At 40.8% G+C, this 22,412-nt stretch overlaps 1 protein-coding gene across 3 annotated transcripts in view; it reads left to right on the plus strand.

Moving 5' to 3' along the window:
* Positions 1–22,412, plus strand: part of PRKACA (protein kinase cAMP-activated catalytic subunit alpha) — a 218,956-nt gene that overhangs the window by 105,394 nt on the left and 91,150 nt on the right. For all 3 annotated transcript variants that reach the window (XM_053718058.1, XM_053718056.1, XM_053718057.1), the window contains one exon: positions 10,704–10,832. In XM_053718058.1, the coding sequence (XP_053574033.1) occupies positions 10,704–10,832 (129 nt within the window). The remainder of the gene's footprint in view (positions 1–10,703; positions 10,833–22,412) is intronic.

Genomic DNA, 22,412 nt, shown 5'->3' on the forward strand with positions numbered 1-22,412 from the left:
TTAGTAAAAATGATGCTCAAGATGATTCCTCAAGTGAGGGGAGTAAGCATGGTACTGCATCATCCCCTCCTTCGTCTACACCAGTCTTGCCCATACAGGAGGCCCCTAGTACATCTAGTGCGCCAATACTCCTTACTATGCAACATTTAACGGCTGTAATGGATAATTCTATCAAAAACATTTTAGCCAATATGCCCACTTATCAGCGAAAGCGCGACTGCTCTGTTTTAGAAAATTCTGTAGAGCATGAGAACGCTGATGATATGGTTCCTGAAGGGCCCCTACACCAATCTGAGGGGGCCAGGGAGGTTTTGTCTGAGGGAGAAATTTCAGATTCAGGAAACATTTCTCAACAAGCTGAACCTGATGTGATTACTTTTAAATTTAAGTTGGAACATCTCCGCGCTCTGCTTAAGGAGGTGTTATCCAATTTGGATGATTGTGATTATCTGGTCATTCCAGAACCACTATGTAAAATGGAAAAGTTCTTAGAGGCCCCGGGGCCCCCCGAAGCTTTTCCTATATCCAAGCGGGTGGCGTACATTGTTAGTAAAGAATGGGACAGGCCCGGTATACCTTTAGTACCTCCCCCCATATTTATAAAATTGTTTTCCTATAGTCGACCCCAGAAAGGACTGATGGCAGACAGTCCCCAAGGTCGAGGGGGCGGTTTCTACTCTACACAAGCGCGCCACTATACCCATAGAAGATAGTTGTGCTTTCCAAGATCCTATGGATAAAAAATTAGAAGGTCTGCTAAAGATGTTTGTTCAGCAAGGTTCCCTTCTACAACCAATTGCATGCATTGTCCCTGTCACTGCAGCCGCGTGTTTCTAGTTTGATGAGCTAGGAAAGGCGATTATTAGTAATTCTTCTTCTTATGAAGAGATTATGGACAGAATTCGTGCTCTTAAATTGGCTAATTCTTTCACCCTAGACGCCACCTTGCAATTGGCTAGGTTAGCGGCGAAAAAATTCTGGGTTTGCTATTGTGGCGCAGAGCGCTTTGGTTAAAATCTTGGGCAGCGGATGCGTCTTCCAAGAACAAATTGCTTGACATTCCTTTCAAGGGGAAAAACACTCTTTGGCCCTGACTTGAAAGAGATTATCTCTGATATCACTGGGGGCAAGGGCCACGCCCTTCCTCAGGATAGGTCTTTTCAGGACCAAAAATAAACCTAAGTTTCGTCCCTTTCGCAGAAACGGATCAGCCCCAAGGGCTACGTCCTCTAAGCAGGAAGGTAATACTTCTCAAGCCAATCCAGCCTGGAGACTTATGCAAGGCTGGAACAAAGGAAAGCAGGCCAGGAAACCTGCCACTGCTACCAAGACAGCATGAAATGCGGGCCCCCGATCCGGGACCGGATCTGGTGGGGGGCAGACTCTCTCTCTTCGCTCAGGCTGGGGCAAGAGATGTTCTGGATCCTTGGGCGCTAGAAATAGTCTCCCAAGGTTATTCTCTGGAGTTCAAGGGGCTTCCTCCAAGGGGGAGGTTCCACAGGTCTCAGTTGTCTTCAGACCACATAAGAAGACAGGCATTCTTACATTGGGTAGAAGACCTGCTAAAAATGGGAGTGATTCATCCTGTTCCATTAGGAGAACAAGGGATGGGGTTCTACTCCAATCTGTTCATAGTTCCCAAAAAAGAGGGAACGTTCTGACCAATCTTAGATCTCAAGATCTTGAACAAGTTTCTCAAGGTTCCATCGTTCAAGATGGAAACCATTCGAACACTTCTTCCTTCCATCCAGGAAGGTCAATTCATGACCAAGGTGGATTTCAAGGATGCGTATCTACATATTCCTATCCACAAGGAACATCATCGGTTCCTAAGGTTTGCATTCCTGGACGAGCATTTCCAGTTCGTGGCGTTTTCTTTCGGATTAGCCACTGCTCCTAGGATTTTCTCATAGGTACTAGGGTCCCTTCTGGCGGTGCTAAGACCAAGGGGCATTGCTGTAGTACCTTACTTGGACGACATTCTGATTCGAGCGTCGTCCCTTCCTCAAGTAAAGGCTCACACGGACATTGTCCTGGCCTTTCTCAGATCTCACGGATGGAAAGTGAACGTGGAAAAGAGTTCTCTATCTCCGTCAACGAGGGTTCCCTTCTTGGGAACTATAATAGACTCCTTAGAAATGAGGATTTTTCTGACAGAAGCCAGAAAAACAAAACTTCTAGATTCTTGTCGGATACTTCATTCCGTTCCTCTTCCTTCCATAGCGCAGTGCATGGAAGTGATAGGTTTGATGGTAGCGGCAATGGACATAGTTCCTTTTGTGCGCATTCATCTAAGACCATTACAACTGTTCATGCTCAGTCAGTGGAATGGGGACTATTCAGACTTGTCTCCGAAGATACAAGTAAATCAGAGGACCAGAGACTCATTCCGTTGGTGGCTGTCCCTGGACAACCTGTCACAAGGGATGACCTTCCGCAGACCAGAGTGGGTCATTGTCACGACCGACGCCAGTCTGATGGGCTGGGGCGCGGTCTGGGGATCCCTGAAAGCTCAGGGTCTTTGGTCTCGGGTAGAATCTCTTCTACCGATAAATATTCTGGAACTGAGAGCGATATTCAATGCTCTCAAAGTTGGCCTCAGCTAGCGAGGGCCAACTTCATACATCAACCATCAGGGGGGAACAAGGAGTTCCCTAGCGATGGAAGAAGTGACCAAAATCATTCTATGGGCGGAGTCTCACTCCTGCCACCTGTCTGCTATCCACATCCCAGGAGTGGAAAATTGGGAAGTGGATTTTCTGAGTCGTCAGACATTGCATCCGGGGGAGTGGGAACTCCATCCGGAAATCTTTGCCCAAGTCACTCAACCGTGGGGCATTCCAGACATGGATCTGATGGCCTCTCGTCAGAACTTCAGAGTTCCTTACTACGGGTACAGATCCAGGGATCCCAAGGCGGCTCTAGTGGATGCACTAGTAGCACCTTGGACCTTCAAACTAGCTTATGTGTTCCCGCCGTTTCCTCTCATCCCCAGGCTGGTAGCCAGGATCAATCAGGAGAGGGCGTCGGTGATTTTGATAGCTCCTGCGTGGCCACGCAGGACTTGGTATGCAGATCTGGTGAATATGTCATCGGCTCCACCATGGAAGCTACCTTTGAGACGAGACCTTCTTGTTCTAGGTCCGTTCGACCCACTCCAGCTGACTGCTTGGAGATTGAACGCTTGATCTTATCAAAGCGAGGGTTCTCAGATTCTGTTATTAATACTCTTGTTCAGGCCTGAAAGCCTGTAACCAGAAAAATTACCACATAATTTGGTATATCTGTTGGTGTGAATCTGCAGGATTCCCTTGGGACAAGGTTAAGATTCCTAAGAGTCTATCCTTCCTTCGAGAAGGATTGGAAAAAGGATTATCTGCAAGTTCCTTGATGGGACAGATTTCTGCCTTGTCTGTGTTACTTCACAAAAAGCTGGCAGCTGTGCCAGATGTTCTAGCCTTTGTTCAGGCTCTGGTTAGAATCAAGCCTGTTTACAAAATTTTGACTCCTCCTTGGAGTCTCAACCTAGTTCTTTCAGTTCTTCAGGGGGTTCCGTTTGAACCCTTACATTCCGTTGATATTAAGTTATTATCTTGGAAAGTTTTGTTTTTGGTTGCAATTTCTTCTGCTAGAAGAGTTTCAGAATTATCTGCTCTGCAGTGTTCTTCTCCTTATCTGGTGTTCCATGCAGATAAGGTGGTTTTGCGTACTAAACCTGGTTTTCTTCCAGTTTCAAAGAAGGAACGTTTGTTGCACAACTTGGATGTAGTTCGTGCTCTCAAATTTTACTTAGCAGCTACTAAGGATTTCAGACAAACTTTGTCTTTGTTTGTTGTTTATTCTAGTAAACGGAGAGGTCAAAAAGCAACTTCTACCTCTCTCTCCTTCTGGATTAAAAGCATTATCCGATTGGCTTATGAGACTGCCGGACGGCAGCCTCCTGAAAGAATCACAGCTCACTCCACTAGGGCTGTGGCTTCCACATGGGCCTTCAAGAACGAGGCTTCTGTTGATCAGATATGTAAGGCAGCGACTTGGTCTTCACTGCACACTTTTTCTAAATTTTACAAATTTGATACTTTTGCTTCTTCTGAGGCTGTTTTTGGGAGAAAGGTTTTGCAAGCCGTGGTGCCTTCCATTTAGGTGACCTGATTTGCTCCCTCCCTTCATCCGTGTCCTAAAGCTTTGGTATTGGTTCCCACAAGTAAGGATGACGCCGTGGACCGGACACACCTATGTTGGAGAAAACAGAATTTATGTTTACCTGATAAATTACTTTCTCCAACGGTGTGTCCGGTCCACGGCCCGCCCTGGTTTTTTTAATCAGGTCTGATAATTTATTTTCTTTAACTACAGTCACCACGGTAACATATGGTTTCTCCTATGCAAATATTCCTCCTTAACGTCGGTCGAATGACTGGGGTAGGCGGAGCCTAGGAGGGATCATGTGACCAGCTTTGCTGGGCTCTTTGCCATTTCCTGTTGGGGAAGAGAATATCCCACAAGTAAGGATGACGCCGTGGACCGGACACACCGTTGGAGAAAGTAATTTATCAGGTAAACATAAATTCTGTTTTTTTTTTTATATAAACCTCAGGCACCTTGTGTTATTTCCTTTCCTTTTCCTTCTGTCGAATGACTGGGGGGTTGTTGGAAGGGAAGTGATACTTAACAGCTTTGCTGTGGTGCTCTTTGCCTCCTCCTGCTGGCCAGGAGTGATATTCCCAACAGTAATTGATGATCCGTGGACTCAACGTGTCAAAGAAAGAAATTTATCAGGTAAACATAAATTTTTGTTTCTTTCATGTAATTAACAAGAGTCCATGAGCTAGTGATGTATGGGATATACATTCCTACCAGGAGGGGCAAAGTTTCCCAAACCTTAAAATGCCTATAAATACACCCCTCACCACACCCACAAATCAGTTTTACAAACTTTGCCTCCAAGGGAGGTGGTGAAGTAAGTTTGTGCTAGATTCTACGTTGATATGCGCTCCGCAGCAAGTTGGAGCCCGGTTTTCCTCTCAGCGTGCAGTGAATGTCAGAGGGATGTGAAGAGAGTATTGCCTATTGAATGCAGTGATCTCCTTCTACGGGGTCTATTTCATAAGGTTCTCTGTTATCGGTCGTAGAGATTCATCTCTTACCTCCCTTTTCAGATCGACGATATACTCTTATATTTACCATTTCCTCTACTGATTCTCGTTTCAGTACTGGTTTGGCTTTCTACAAACATGTAGATGAGTGTCCTGGGGTAAGTAAGTCTTATTTTCTGTGACACTCTAAGCTATGGTTGGGCACTTTATTTATAAAGTTCTAAATATATGTATTCAAACATTTATTTGCCTTGACTCAGAATGTTCAACTTTCCTTATTTCCAGACAGTCAGTTTCATATTTGGGATTATGCTTTAAATTATCATATTTTTTCTTACCTCAAAAATTTGACTTTTTTTCCCTGTGGGCTGTTAGGCTCGCGGGGGCTGAAAATGCTTCATTTTATTGCGTCATTCTTGGCGCGGACTTTTTTGGCGCAAAAATTCATTTCCGTTTCCGGCGTCATTTTTGACGTTATTTTGCGCCAAAGATGTCGGCGTTCCGGATGTGGCGTCATTTTTGGCGCCAAAAGCATTTAGGCGCCAAATAATGTGGGCGTCTTATTTGGCGCCAAAAAATATGGGCGTCGCTTTTGTCTCCACATTATTTCAGTCTCATTTTTCATTTGCTTCTGGTTGCTAGAAGCTTGATGTTTGGCATTTTTTTCCCATTCCTGAAACTGTCTTATAAGGAATTTGATCTATTTTGCTTTATATGTTGTTTTTTCTCTTACATATTGCAAGATGTCTCACGTTGCATCTGAGCCAGAAGATACTACAGGAAAACCACTGCCTGCTGGATCTACCAAAGCTAAGTGTATCTGCTGTAAACTTTTGGTAGCTATTCCTCCAGCTGTTGTTTGTAATAATTGTCATGACAAACTTGTTAAAGCAGATAATATTTCCTTTAGTGATGTACCATTGCCTGTTGCAGTTCCCTCAACATCTAAGGTGCAGAATGTTCCTGATAACGTAAGAGATTTTGTTTCTGAATCCATAAAGAAGGCTTTGTCTGTTATTTCTCCTTCTAGTAAACGTAAAAAGTCTTTTAAATCTTCTCTCTCTACAGATGAATTTTTAAATGAACACCATCATTCTGATTCTTTGGACTCTTCTGGTTCAGAGGATTCTATCTCAGAGATTGATGCTGATAAATCTTCATATTTATTTAAGATGGAATTTATTCGCTCTTTACTTAAAGAAGTACTAATTGCTTTAGAAATAGAGGATTCTAGTCCTCTTGATACTAATTCTATACGTTTGGATAAGGTTTTTAAAGCTCCTGCGGTTATTCCAGAAGTCTTTCCTGTTCCTAATGCTATTTCTGCAGTAATTTCTAAGGAATGGGATAAATTGGGTAATTCATTTACTCCTTCTAAACGTTTTAAGCAATTATATCCTGTTCCGCCTGACAGGTTAGAATTTTGGGACAAAATCCCTAAAGTTGATGGGGCTATTTCTACCCTTGCTAAACGTACTACCATTCCTACGTCAGATGGTACCTCGTTTAAGGATCCTTTAGATAGAAAAATTGAATCTTTTCTAAGAAAAGCTTATCTATGTTCAGGTAATCTTCTTAGACCTGCTATATCATTGGCTGATGTTGCTGCAGCTTCAACTTTTTGGTTGGAAACTCTAGCGCAACAAGTAACAAATCGTGATTCTCATGATATTATTATTCTTCTCCAGCATGCTAATAATTTCATCTGTGATGCCATTTTTGATATTATTAGAGTTGATGTTAGGTTTATGTCTCTGGCTATCTTAGCCAGAAGAGCTTTATGGCTTAAGACCTGGAATGCTGATATGGCTTCTAAATCAACTCTACTTTCCATTTCTTTCCAGGGAAACAAATTATTTGGTTCTCAGTTGGATTCTATTATTTCAACTGTTACTGGTGGGAAAGGAACTTTTTTACCACAGGATAAAAAGTCTAAAGGTAAAAACAGGGCTAACAATCGTTTTCGTTCCTTTCGTTTCAACAAAGAACAAAAGCCTGATCCTTCGTCCTCAGGAGCAGTTTCAGTTTGGAAACCATCTCCAGTCTGGAATAAATCCAAGCCTGCTAGAAAGGCAAAGCCTGCTTCTAAGTTCACATGAAGGTACGGCCCTCATTCCAGTTCAGCTGGTAGGGGGCAGGTTACGTTTTTTCAAAGAAATTTGGATCAATTCTGTTCACAATCTTTGGATTCAGAACATTGTTTCAGAAGGGTACAGAATTGGTTTCAAGATGAGACCTCCTGCAAAGAGATTTTTTCTTTCCCATGTCCCAGTAAATCCAGTGAAAGCTCAAGCATTTCTGAATTGTGTTTCAGATCTAGAGTTGGCTGGAGTAATTATGCCAGTTCCAGTTCCGGAACAGGGGATGGGGTTTTATTCCAATCTCTTCATTGTACCAAAGAAGGAGAATTCCTTCAGACCAGTTCTGGATCTAAAATTATTGAATCGTTATGTAAGGATACCAACGTTCAAGATGGTAACTGTAAGGACTATATTGCCTTTTGATCAGCAAGGGAATTATATGTCCACAATAGATTTACAGGATGCATATCTGCATATTCCGATTCATCCAGATCATTATCAGTTCCTGAGATTCTCTTTTCTAGACAAGCATTACCAATTTGTGGCTCTACCGTTTGGCCTTGCTACAGCTCCAAGAATTTTCACAAAGATTCTCGGTGCCCTTCTGTCTGTAATCAGAGAACAGGGTATTGTGGTATTTCCTTATTTGGACGATATCTTGGTACTTGCTCAGTCTTTACATTTAGCAGAGTCTCATACGAATCGACTTGTGTTGTTTCTTCAAGATCATGGTTGGAGGATCAATTTACCAAAAAGTTCTTTGATTCCTCAAACAAGGGTAACCTTTCTGGGTTTCCAGATAGATTCAGTGTCCATGACTCTGTCTTTAACAGACAAGAGACGTCTAAAATTGATTACAGCTTGTCGAAACCTTCAGTCACAATCATTCCCTTCGGTAGCCTTATGCATGGAAATTCTAGGTCTTATGACTGCTGCATCGGACGCGATCCCCTTTGCTCGTTTTCACATGCGACCTCTTCAGCTCTGTATGCTGAATCAATGGTGCAGGGATTACACGAAGATATCTCAATTAATATCTTTAAAACCGATTGTTCGACACTCTCTAACGTGGTGGACAGATCACCATCGTTTAATTCAGGGGGCTTCTTTTGTTCTTCCGACCTGGACTGTAATTTCAACAGATGCAAGTCTCACAGGTTGGGGAGCTGTGTGGGGATCTCTGACGGCACAGGGAGTTTGGGAATCTCAGGAGGTGAGATTACCGATCAATATTTTGGAACTCCGTGCAATTTTCAGAGCTCTTCAGTTTTGGCCTCTTCTGAAGAGAGAATCGTTCATTTGTTTTCAGACAGACAATGTCACAACTGTGGCGTACATCAATCATCAAGGAGGGACTCACAGTCCTCTGGCTATGAAAGAAGTATCTCGAATTTTGGTTTGGGCGGAATCCAGCTCCTATCTAATCTCTGCGGTTCATATCCCAGGTGTAGACAATTGGGAAGCGGATTATCTCAGTCGCCAAACGTTGCATCCGGGCGAATGGTCTCTTCACCCAGAGATATTTCTTCAGATTGTTCAAATGTGGGGGCTCCCAGAGATAGATCTGATGGCCTCTCATCTAAACAAGAAACTTCCCAGGTATCTGTCCAGATCCCGGGATCCTCAGGCGGAGGCAGTGGATGCATTATCACTTCCTTGGAAGTATCATCCTGCCTATATCTTTCCGCCTCTAGTTCTTCTTCCAAGAGTAATCTCCAAGATTCTGAGGGAATGCTTGTTTGTTCTGCTAATAGCTCCGGCATGGCCTCACAGGTTTTGGTATGCGGATCTTGTCCGGATGGCATCTTGCCAACCATGGACTCTTCCGTTAAGACCAGACCTTCTGTCACAAGGTCCTTTTTTCCATCCGGATCTGAAATCCTTAAATTTAAAGGTATGGAGATTGAACGCTTGATTCTTGGTCATAGAGGTTTCTCTGACTCCGTGATTAATACTATGTTACAGGCTCGTAAATCTGTATCTCGAGAGATATATTATAGAGTCTGGAAGACTTATATTTCTTGGTGTCTTTCTCATCATTTTTCTTGGCATTCTTTTAGAATACCGAGAATTTTACAGTTTCTTCAGGATGGTTTAGATAAGGGTTTGTCCGCAAGTTCTTTGAAAGGACAAATCTCCGCTCTTTCTGTTCTTTTTCACAGAAAGATTGCTATTCTTCCTGATATTCATTGTTTTGTACAAGCTTTGGTTCGTATAAAACCTGTCATTAAGTCAATTTCTCCTCCTTGGAGTTTGAATTTGGTTCTGGGAGCTCTTCAAGCTCCTCCGTTTGAACCTATGCATTCATTGGACATTAAATTACTTTCTTGGAAAGTTTTGTTCCTTTTGGCCATCTCTTCTGCTAGAAGAGTTTCTGAATTATCTGCTCTTTCGTGTGAGTCTCCTTTTCTGATTTTTCATCAGGATAAGGCGGTGTTGCGAACTTCTTTTGAATTTTTACCTAAAGTTGTGAATTCCAACAACATTAGTAGAGAAATTGTGGTTCCTTCATTATGTCCTAATCCTAAGAATTCTAAGGAGAAATCATTGCATTCTTTGGATGTTATTAGAGCTTTGTAATATTATGTTGAAGCTACGAAATCTTTCCGTAAGACTTCTAGTTTATTTGTTATCTTTTCCGGTTCTAGGAAAGGCCAGAAAGCTTCTGCCATTTCTTTGGCATCTTGGTTGAAATCTTTAATTCATCTTGCCTATGTTGAGTCGGGTAAAATTCCGCCTCAGAGAATTACAGCTCATTCTACTAGGTCAGTATCTACTTCCTGGGCGTTTAGGAATGAAGCTTCGGTTGACCAGATCTGCAAAGCAGCAACTTGGTCCTCTTTGCATACTTTTACTAAATTCTACCATTTTGATGTATTTTCTTTTTCTGAAGCAGTTTTTGGTAGAAAAGTTCTTCAGGCAGCGGTTTCAGTTTGAATCTTCTGCTTATGTTTTTTGTTAAACTTTATTTTGGGTGTGGATTATTTTCAGCAGGAATTGGCTGTCTTTATTTTATCCCTCCCTCTCTAGTGACTCTTGTGTGGAAGATCCACATCTTGGGTAGTCATTATCCCATACGTCACTAGCTCATGGACTCTTGTTAATTACATGAAAGAAAACATAATTTATGTAAGAACTTACCTGATAAATTCATTTCTTTCATATTAACAAGAGTCCATGAGGCCCACCCTTTTTTGTGGTGGTTATGATTTTTTTGTATAAAGCACAATTATTCCAATTCCTTATTTTATATGCTTCGCACTTTTTTTCTTATCACCCCACTTCTTGGCTATTCGTTAAACTGATTTGTGGGTGTGGTGAGGGGTGTATTTATAGGCATTTTAAGGTTTGGGAAACTTTGCCCCTCCTGGTAGGAATGTATATCCCATACGTCACTAGCTCATGGACTCTTGTTAATATGAAAGAAATGAATTTATCAGGTAAGTTCTTACATAAATTATGTTTTTTATCGTCATATTTAACTCTTTACTCATGGCAGTTTCTATTGCCTTTATTTCCTTTTTAGAACAATGCACACTTGGACCAGTTTGAGCGCATTAAAACTCTGGGTACTGGATCATTCGGGCGAGTGATGCTTGTCCGACATAAAGACAATGGCCATCACTATGCTATGAAAATCCTGGACAAACAAAAGGTCAGGTTCTATAATTTAGTAAAAAGCTTTGCTATATACTGTGAAGCTACATTAGCATGTTGCATGAAAGTAAATTAATAAATATTAAAAATAATAATGAAATCTTCTGTGCCAAAAATCTTTTTAATAGACTCAAAATGGAATGATGAGTGAATGTGCGATTTACCGTTATTGCCTTAAAAATGTTGCACTTTTCTTTTGCATAGAATTGTATATGCTTAATAGTTTGCTCTGATTAGTTGGCGATAGACTGGGGATCAGCAAAAAAAATTGTATAGTTAAAAAAATTTGTTCCAAATTTTTGCAAACGTCCAGTTTGGCAGAATTTCGTCCATGTAGGCATGCATTTCGTATGAATATTGGATTAGGATTTGTTGCTAATATTTCCGATGGGAACAACAAATATATAAAACTAATATTAAAAAAAAAAATCTTACACTATAGAATTCTAACAATTAAAAGAACCTATCTGAACATACAACTCTCTGAATTTGAGTCAATGATTAGCTCCCGGAGACACAGAAGTCCCCCAACTGCATGTTCCAGTCAAAGTGATTAAACATTTCTTAGCCTCCTCTAGTCTTCCACCTCCCTATTCTCTTTAAGGCTTGGTTGGACAACGGCCTGACTGGTCGTCCCTAACATCAGTCATTGGTAATACTATGGCAGGATTGGACAGGACGATGGCCATATGAATGGTCAAGACCCCATGTGCAGCATTATAAACAAAGGAGCAGAATAACTAACCAAACCCCTCGCCCTTCCTGCACCTTTTTTGGAGCCCAACAGCACAAACAAATTGATTTTGTCAAACAATCATGTGTTCTTTGTTCATTTTGTCCAGTAATATATTTGGCTGTTTATGTATCAGATGATTTGACAAATGGGCACAATTTGAATTCATTTGAATCCCAAATGCAGATCTCTAGTTTTTATACTTGATAATGTACCATGCTTTGCTGCAAAAAAGGTCAACTATAACTTTAATATATTAACTAAAAACCCTATGTATGAATCTGAATGAAATTAAGACTTCATATGGCACAAAAAATGAGGCAATTAAAAAAACAAACAAAAAAAAAAACCTGAAATGCTGTTTGAGTTCTGGTCCTAAAAAAAATCCTGGGAACTTTCCTTCTCATTCTTGCCTGCTACCTGTTGTAGAAAAACAGGAAGAACCTTTGTCCTCTTCTGTGGGCAACATAAATCAAAGCCAAATTATAGAAAACAATTTAGTTAAATCATTTTCGTCATCCAAGTGGAGGAAAAGAAAAACTGTTACCGTTTGAGTGAAGGCATATTTATGATAAATATTGTCGGGTGCAAACGTCTGAACTTATCAGGATTTGTATTGAAGGGGGTGTAGACAATAGGCATTAGCCAGGGGCGAAACTACCATGTTTGCAGCAGGTGCAGTGAGGGCCCGTAGCAGCTAGTCTTTATAGGCATGTGCAGAATGCGTACAATCCAAATGCAGGGGAGCCTTTTTTTAGTGCAGGTTGCAAGGCTACCTGTCTTTCTGTCACCTGCCTATCTATTGAGAATCATTATACGTAGCCACATGTATATTATTCCTATTGCTTACTACTGAGTTGGCTTGGGGTCGGCCCAAAAAATATTTTTGCACCAGGGCCCTCTGTTTAGGTCTGCACTGGCATTAGCTTAAAATGTATGGCCCATTTGCAATGCTGTAACAGTTATCTAATTTGCTCTGTAATTTATGACCTTTTTTGGCGCAATCACTTTTCATAATTATTTGTGGTAAAGTTGCTAATTGTGTTGATATTACTTTGGTAAATTTGCCCTTAGACTACCAATCTGTACTAAATGAGCTTAAAATTAGTGTTACCTATTCTACTGCAAATATATTTTAAACAGGAGTTGCCATTTTCAGAACCATGAACAATGTATAGTAGATATTTAGGATCGGAGTTATCACAATAGTATTACAAAAGATATAAGAAATTTCAAAAAAAAAAAAAAAAAGTGTTCATCTCTTATATTTCTTTCATGTAAGTGGCAAGAGTTTAAGAGTTCATGAACTAGTGACATATGGGGATATACATTCCTACTAGGAGGGGGCAAAGTTTCCCAAACCTCAAAATGCCTATACACCTCCCACCTCACTCATACCTTAGTTTTAGAAACTTTGCCTTCTTGTGGAGGTGGTGAAGCAAGTTGTGCTTAATTTTTTTTTCTGTGATAGGCGCTTCTAAGCATATTGAAGCCCAGTTCCTCTCAAAGTACAGTGTTTGCCTGAGGGATGTGAAGGGAGTATTGCCTAACGATGCCATGTTTTCACCTATGGGAAATCTATTCTAAGACTCTCTGTAATCGGTCACAGAGATTCATTTCTGCCTCCCTTTGCAGATCGACATTAAACTCCTCTATCATTACCTCTGCTGATATGTTTCAGTACTGGTTTGGCTGTCTGCTATATGTGGATGGGTGTCTTCTGGTAAGCATATATAATTTTTTAAGACACTCTCAGCTATGTGTGGCACTTTATCTTCTAAAGTTTTAAAGGTATATTGTATATATTTGCCATGAGTCAGGTCTGTGTATTTCCCTTTGCAGTCTAAACAATTTCAGTTTGGGAATTATGTTTATGGGAGTTTTTAGACTTACCTGGGGTTCCAGTTAATTATAACTTTAAGTCTGTTTTTTTTTTCCAAAAATTCCGTGGGCTTAGTCTCGCAATGACGCAGAATGTTACTTTTTATTGCAACATTTTTTGCGCAAATACTTTTTGCGCGAAGTCGCGTCTGCCGTGACACGTCACGTAATTTCTTGCGACTTTCTTGTCGCAAGGTTTTTTGGCACGAAGTCGCGCCTGTTATGACGCAAGTCGCATCAATTATCTTTGGCGCCAAAAGTTTTTTTTGCTCTGCATTAGCGCCGTTTTTGGCACCTTAAATTTGTTATGTAAGTCTCCCCCTCTTTTTGCTCTCATTTGATCTTATAGGGCTAGGTTGCTTACTTTTACTTTTGTATAAAAATTTTATCCTAAGCATTTTTTTCTATTCCTGAAACTGCTATTTCAGGAAATTTGGCTATTTTGTTTAAATGTTGTTCTTTTTTGTTACATTTTGCAAGATGTCTCATACTGATCCTGCCTTTGATGTTACTATAGGAACTAAGCTGCCTGAACACAATTCTACCAAAGCTAAGTGTGTGCGTTGTAAATTAGCTGATCTTACTTATTTAGCTCAAATATGTGGCACTTGTTACGAAAAACTATTACAAGCTGATAATGTTTCTATAAGTACAAATACATCTACTGTTAAACCTTCACAGTCTAATGTACATGATATTCCTGTAGATATTAAAGATTATATTGCTGCAGCCATAGAGAAGGCTATGACTGCTATTCTGCCTTTAAATAAACGTAAAAAGTCTACTTCTCATAAATCTGATGAAGCCTGTATTGATCATCAGCATATTGAAGAATTTTCTACTGATGAGGATTTCTCTGGCTCAGAGGATCCTCCTTCAGAGTCTGCAATTGATAAATCAACCTTTCTTTATAAGATTGAATATATTTGTTCTTTATTAAAGGAAGTATTGTTTACTTTGGGTATTTAGGAATCTAGATAACAAGAATAGCAAACGTTTGATTTCTGTTTTTAAGACTTCTGAGATTACTACTGAAGTTTTTCCTATTCCAGATGCTATTTCTGATATGATTACTAAGGAATGGTCTAAACTTGGTGCTTCTTTTAACCCTTCTTCTAGGTTTAAAAAGTTATATCCTTTACCTATTGCTAATTTAGAGTTTTGGGAAAAAGTCCCTAAGGTTGATGGAGCTATTTCTACATTGGCCAAACGTAGTACTATTCCTATGGAAGATAGTACTTAAAATGACTTCAGCTTTGGACGCATGTTGCACCAATGGTGCAAGGATTATACTCTGATATCACAGCTGATATACAGTACTTAAATCCCAACACTCAACTCTCTCTGACTTGGTGGTTGGACCATCACCTTATTATTCAAGGGGCCTCATTTGTTCGTCCTATCTGGACTGTGATCACAACAGATGCAAGTCTTACAGGTTGGGTAACTGTCTGGGGGTCTCTGACAGCACAAGGGGTTTGGAAACCTCAAGAGGCAAAGTTACCAATCAATATTTTAGAACTCCATGCTATTTTCAGAGCTCTTCAGGCGTGGCCTCTATTGAAGAGAGAACTTTACTTTTGTTTTCAAACAGACAATATCACTACAGTGGCATATGTCAATCATCAAGGAGGGACTTGCAGTCCTTCAGCAATGAAGGAAATTTCTTGGATACTTTCTTGGGTGGCATACAACTCTTGTCAAATATCTGCGATTCATATCCCAGGTATAGACAATTGGGAAGCGGATTTTCTCAGCCGTCAGACTTTACACCCAGGGGAGTGGCCTCTCTATCCAGATGTTTTTTCCTCTTGTGCAGATGTGGGGTTTTCCAGAAATAGATCTGATGGCCTCTCATCTAAACAAGAAGCTCCCCAGATACCTTTCCAGGTCCAGGGATCCTCAGGCGGAGATGGTGGATGTCTTAGCAGTTACTTGGTTTTACAAACCTGCTTATATTTTTCCGCCTCTGGTTCTTCTTCGAAGGGTGATCTCCAAGATCATAATGGAACAGTCTCATGTGTTTCTGATAGCACCAGCATGGCCTCACAGGTTTTGATATGCGGATCTTGTCCGGATGTCCAGTTGCCAGCCTTGGCCACTTCCTTTAAGGCCAGACCTTCTGTCTCAAGGGCCGTTTTTTCCATCAGAATCTCAAATCTCTAAATTTGAAGGCATGGAAATTGAACGCCTATTGCTTAGTCATAGAGGTTTCTCTGACTCGGAGATTAGCACTATGATACAGGCTCGTAAGTCTGTTTCAAGGAAAATTTATCATCAAGTTTGGAAAACCTATATTTCCTGGCATTCTTTCAGAATTCCTAGGATTTTACAGTTTCTTCAAGATGGTTTGGATAGGAGTTGGTCTGCAGATACTTTGAAAGGACAAATTTCTGCTTTTTCTGTCATTCACGGTTTTGTTCAGGCTTTGATATTTATCAAACCTGTTGTTAAATCTATTTCTCCTCCTTGGAGTTTCAATTTGGTTTTAAAGATTTTGCAGGCTCCTCCTTTTGAGCCTATGCATTTTTTGGATATTAAAGGGACAGTCAACACCAGAATTTTTGTTGTTTAAAAAGAAAGATAATCCCTTTATTACCCATTCACCAGTTTTGCATAACCAACACAGTTATAATACACGTTTTACCTCTGTAATTATCTTGTATCTAAGCTTCTGCTGACTGCCCCCTTATTTCAGTTCTTTTGACAGACATGCAGTTTAGCCAATCAGTGCTCACTCCTAGGTCACTTTACGTGCATGAGCTCAATGTTATCTATATGAAACATGTGAACTAATGCCCTCTAGTGGTCAAAATGTATTCAGATTAGAGGCAGTCTTCAAGGTCTAAGAAATTGGCATATGAACCTCCTAGATTTAGCTTTCAACTAAGAATACCAAGAGAACAAAGCAAAATTGGTGATAAAAGTAAATTGGGAAGTTGTTTAAAATTGCATGCCCTATTTAAAACATGAAAGTTTTTTTTGGACTTGACTGTCCCTTTAAAGGGACACTGAACCCATTTTTTTTCTTTTGTGATTCAGATAGAGCATGTAATTTTAATCAACTTTCTAATTTACTCTCTATTACCAAATTTTCTTCATTCTCTTGGTATCTTTATTTGAAATGCAAGAATGTACGTTTAGATGCCGGCCCATTTTGGTGAACAACCTGAGTTGTCCTTGCTGATTGGTGGATAAATTCATCCACTAATATTTATTTGGAGGGGTGGACAACCCAGAATAAACAAAATAACAATGATGCGCTCGAGAGAACGGGGAGGGTTGGGTGTACCAGACATTGCTCTTTATAGGACGGCTATTTTCCTTCAACGTATATTGGATTGGAGGACCCATAAAACACAAAAGAGATGGATAGAGATAGAGCAAAATTTAAACCCAGAAACACCTCTTTCAGCCGTCTGCTGGCATCCAAACTTCCACTCGCTTACCAAAAACATTGCAAATCCGATAACCAGAGAAACACTAGAACAATGGCATTATGCAAATAGGATAAACCCACTTCTCTCTTCCAACCCCTCACCTTTGACGTCACTGACCCATAACAGTGAATTTTCAGTTACTGATCTTAGTGGGGCATGTGGGCTGGACGGAAATATTTTTGAAATAGAACTGCACCAGATATCTAGCCATGACCAGCTAACGTCCCAAACACTCCTACAGGATCAGGGCTTCTCGTTATTCCAGAACTGGTTCAACTACAGACGGACTCGCCACTACATACTGACCCACAAATATTGCAACAACATGCTAAGACCCCTTACGAACCTCGAGAAATTATATACGGCAAAACATCCACAACAGCACACTCTATCCAGGATACATTCTATCCTAACACAGCCGCCACCAGGTGCCCTTCCCCCCTCAATTGAGTCGTGGGAAAGAGAACTTGGTACTATAATTCTCCCACATACAGCAGCAGATATTTTCAGAAACACCAAGTCCTCCTCTTCCTCAGCTTACCTGGTTGAATTAAATTACAAAATACTACATAACTGGTATCTTACTCCCAAACGCCTGCACAGACTTTACCCAACAATCCCAAATAGGTGCTGGAGGTGCGGACACACTGGCAGTGGCATGGGTCACATGTGGTGGTGGTGCAACGTTATCAACCAACTTTGGAGAAATTGTATTGGAGAAATGGAGAAGGCTCTGGAGTGCACACTCCCTTTAGACCCCCTAGTCTTCCTACTTAATAAGTTTAAGAAATTGACCTCTAAAGCCCACCAAATTTTATTCCAAATAATGATAAATAGCGTTAAATCCATTATAGCCAAACAGTGGAAACTACACACTCCCCCAAACCCTCAGAGGTGGAGAGATAAAGTATCTGAACTTATTGAACTTGAGGAGTTTAGTTCATACAAAAATAACAATAGAGATCCGTTCATAGAGGCCCATGCCCTCTGGGATCACTACCTTTCACACATAAATGAGAGACCAGACATAAACCGGCGACCCGGGGTGGACATGCCGCAGACGGGACGACCCTTGATCGATATTTAATAGAAAAGTTAGACCTACCTATGTGTTATAATCTAGAATTTTTCTTCTGTACTTTTACTTCACTTAATATGCGAGAATCATTTGTGAAATTTAATATGTTCCACAGGTATAAGCCAAATTGGACCATGACTCTTCTTTTCTTTTTCTTTTTCAAACATTTATGACGGTTTTCTTTACCATGTGTACCAATTTACTCTTATGGCTTGTATTATGCTTGATTTATTTTCAATAAAAAGAACTTGGAATAAATTCATCCACTAATAAAAAAAGTGCTATCCAGAGTTCTGAACCCAAAAAAAGCTTAGATGCCTTCTTTTTCAAATAAAGATAGCAAGAGAATGAAGAAAAATTGATAATAGGAGTAAATTAGAAAGTTGCTTAAAATTACATGCTCTATCTGAATCACAAAAGAAAAAAATTGGGCTCAGTGTCCCTTTAAACTACTTTCTTGGAAAGTGTTGTTCCTTTTGGCTATCTCTTCTGCTAGAAGAGTTTCCGAATTGTCTGCTCTCTCTTATGAGTCTCCTTATCTGATTTTCCATCAAAATAAAGCTGTTTTGCAGACTTCATATAATTTTTTACCTAAAGTTGTGAATTCTAACATCAATAGGAAAGTGTTGTTCCTTCCTTGTGTCCTAATCCTAAAAATACTCTTGAAAGGTCTCTACATTCTTTGGAAGGGGTAAGAGCTTTGAAATATTATGTTGAGGCTACTAAAGATTTCAGTAAGACTTCTAGTCTATTTGTTCTGGTTCCAGGAAAGGTCAGAAACCTCTTCCATTTCTTTGGCATCTTGGTTGAAACTTTTGATTCAGAAAGCTTATTTGGAGGCGGGGCAGTCTCCGCCTCAGAGAATTACAGCTCATTCTACTAGATCAGTTGCCACTTCTTGGGCTTTTAAGAATGAAGCTTAGTTGATCAAATTTGCAAAGCAGCAACTTGGTCTTTTTTGCATACTTTTGTGTTTGCTTCCTTAGAAACTTAATATTTTTGGATTTAGTTTCTCAGCGGATTTAGCTGTTGTTTCTCCAACATAGGTGTGTCCGGTCCACGGCGTCATCCTTACTTGTGGGATATTCTCTTCCCCAACAGGAAATGGCAAAGAGCCCAGCAAAGCTGGTCACATGATCCCTCCTAGGCTCCGCCTTCCCCAGTCATTCTCTTTGCCGTTGCACAGGCAACATCTCCACGGAGATGGCTAAGAGTTTTTTGGTGTTTAAATGTAGTTTTTATTCTTCAATCAAGAGTTTGTTATTTTAAAATAGTGCTGGTATGTACTATTTACTCTGAAACAGAAAAGAGATGAAGATTTCTGTTTGTAAGAGGAAAATGATTTTAGCAACCGTTACTAAAATCGATGGCTGTTTCCACACAGGACTGTTGAGATGAATTAACTTCAGTTGGGGGAAACAGTGAGCAGACTTTTGCTGCTTGAGGTATGACACATTTCTAACAAGACTTGGTAATGCTGGAAGCTGTCATTTTCCCTATGGGATCCGGTAAGCCATTTCCTTAGTTTTAAATATAAGAATAAAGGGCTTCACAAGGGCTTTAAAGACTGGTAGACATTTTTCTGGGCTAAAACGATTACTTTATAAGCATATTTAATGGTTTATAACTTTGAAGAGTTATTTTAATCTTGGGAATTCTGTTAAAAAAACGGCAGGCACTGTATTGAACACCTTTTTCACTGGGGGCCTTTTCTAGTCATAGGCAGAGCCTCATTTTCGCGCCACTAATGCGCAGTTGTTTTTGAGAAGCAAGGCATGCAGATGCATGTGTGAGGAGCTCAGATCCACTGAAAAAGCTTATTGAAGGCGTCATTTGGTATCGTATTCCCCTCTGGGCTTGGTTGGGTCTCAGCAAAGCAGATACCAGGGACTGTATAGGGGTTAAATGTAAAAACGGCTCCGGTTCCGTTATTTTAAGAGTTAAAGCTTTCAAATTTGGTGTGCAATACTTTTAAGGCTTTAAGACACTGTGGTGAAATTTTGGTTAATTTTGAACAATTCCTTCATACTTTTGCACATATTCAGTAATAAAGTGTGTTCAGTTTAAAATTTAAAGTGACAGTAACGGTTTTATTTTAAAACGTTTTTTGTGCTTTGTTATCAAGTTTATGCCTATTAACATGTCTAAACCATCAGACGATGTTCTGTATGTTCGGAAGCCAAGGTTCCTCTCCATTTAAATATATGTGATGAATGTGACAAAGTAGGGACAATGATGCCACTGATAATAATGTTGCCCAAAATGATTCCTTAAGTGAGGGGAGTAAGCATGGTACTGCATCATCTCCTTCTATGTCTACACCAGTCTTGCCCACTCAGGAGGTCCCTAGTTCATCTAGTGCGCCAATCCTCCTTACTATGCAACAATTAACGGCTGTAATGGATAATTCTAATAAAAACATTTTAGCCAAAATGCCCACTTATCAGCGAAAGCGCGACTGCTCTGTTTTAGATACTGAAGAGCATGAGGACGCTGATGATAATGGTTCTGACATGCCCTTACACCAGTCTGAAGGGGCCAGGGAGGTTTTGTCTGAGGGAGAAATTTCAGATTCAGGAGAAATTTCTTAACAAGCTGAACCTGACGTTATTACATTCAAATTTAAATTGGAACATCTCCGCGCTCTGCTTAAGGAGGTGTTATCTACTCTGGATGATTGTGACAATTTGGTCATTCCAGAGAAATTATGTAAGATGGACAAGTTCCTAGAGGTCCCGGTGCCCCCCGAAGCTTTTCCTATACCCAAGCGGGTGGCGGACATTGTAAATAAAGAATGGGAAAGGCCCGGCATACCTTTTTGTCCCTCCCCCTATATTTAAGAAATTATTTCCTATGGTCGACCCCAGGAAGGACTTATGGCAGACAGTCCCCAAGGTCGAGGGGGCGGTTTCTACTCTAAACAAACGCACCACTATCCCTATAGAAGATAGTTGTGCTTTCAAAGATCCTATGGATAAAAAATTAGAGGGTTTGCTTAAAAAGATGTTTGTTCAGCAAGGTTACCTTCTACAACCAATTTCATGCATTGTTCCTGTCACTACAGCAGCGTGTTTCTGGTTCGAAGAACTAGAAAAGGCGCTCAATAAAGCATCTTCTTATGAGGAGGTTATGGACAGAGTTCAAGCACTTAAATTGGCTAACTCTTTTACCTTAGACGCCACTTTGCAATTAGCTAGATTAGCAGCGAAAAATTCAGGTTTTGCTATTGTGGCGCGCAGAGCGCTTTGGCTAAAGTCTTGGTCAGCGGATGTGTCCTCCAAGAACAAATTGCTTAACATCCCTTTCAAGGGGAAAACGCTGTTTGGCCCTGACTTGAAAGAGATTATTTCAGACATCACTGGGGGAAAGGGCCACGCCCTTCCTCAGGATAGGTCTTTTAAGGCTAAAAATAAAACAAATTTTCGTCCCTTTCGCAGAAACGGACCAGCCTCAAATTCTACATCCTCTAAGCAAGAGGGTAATTCTTCTCAAACCAAGCCAGCCTGGAGACCGATGCAAGGCTGGAACAAAGGTAAGCAGGCCAAGAAGCCTGCTACCGCTACTAAGACAGCATGAGATGCTGGCCCCCGATCCGGGACCGGATCTGGTGGGGGGCAGACTCTCTCTCTTCGCTCAGGCTTGGGCAAGAGATGTTCAGGATCCTTGGGCACTAGAAATAGTTTCTCAAGGTTATCTCCTGGAATTCAAGGAACTACCCCCAAGGGGAAGGTTCCACAGGTCTCAATTGTCTTCAGACCAAATAAAAAGACAGGCATTCTTACATTGTGTAGAAGACCTGTTAAAAATGGGAGTGATTCATCCTGTTCCATTAGGAGAACAAGGGATGGGGTTTTACTCCAATCTGTTCATAGTTCCCAAAAAAGAGGGAACATTCAGGCCAATTTTGGATCTCAAGATCCTAAACAAATTTCTCAGGGTTCCATCGTTCAAAATGGAAACCATTCGGACAATTCTTCCTACCATCCAGGAAGGTCAATTCATGACCACGGTGGATTTAAAGGATGCGTATCTACATATTCCTATCCACAAGGAACATCATCGGTTCCTAAGGTTCGCCTTTCGGGACAAGCATTACCAGTTTGTGGCACTTCCATTCGGATTAGCCACTGCTCCAAGAATTTTCACAAAGGTACTAGGGTCCCTTCTAGCGGTGCTAAGGCCAAGGGGCATTGCAGTAGTACCTTACTTGGACGACATACTGATTCAAGCGTCGTCTCTGCCACAAGCAAAGGCTCATACGGACATTGTCCTAGCCTTTCTCAGATCTCACGGGTGGAAAGTGAACGTAGAAAAAAGTTCTCTATTCCATGCATGCTCAGACAGTGGAATGGGGATTATACAGACTTGTCCCCGACGATCCAAGTAGATCAGAGGACCAGAGATTCACTCCGTTGGTGGCTGACCCTGGACAACCTGTCTCAAGGG

This window comes from Bombina bombina, chromosome 6, assembly GCF_027579735.1.
Source record: "Bombina bombina isolate aBomBom1 chromosome 6, aBomBom1.pri, whole genome shotgun sequence".
NCBI lineage: Eukaryota > Metazoa > Chordata > Amphibia > Anura > Bombinatoridae > Bombina > Bombina bombina.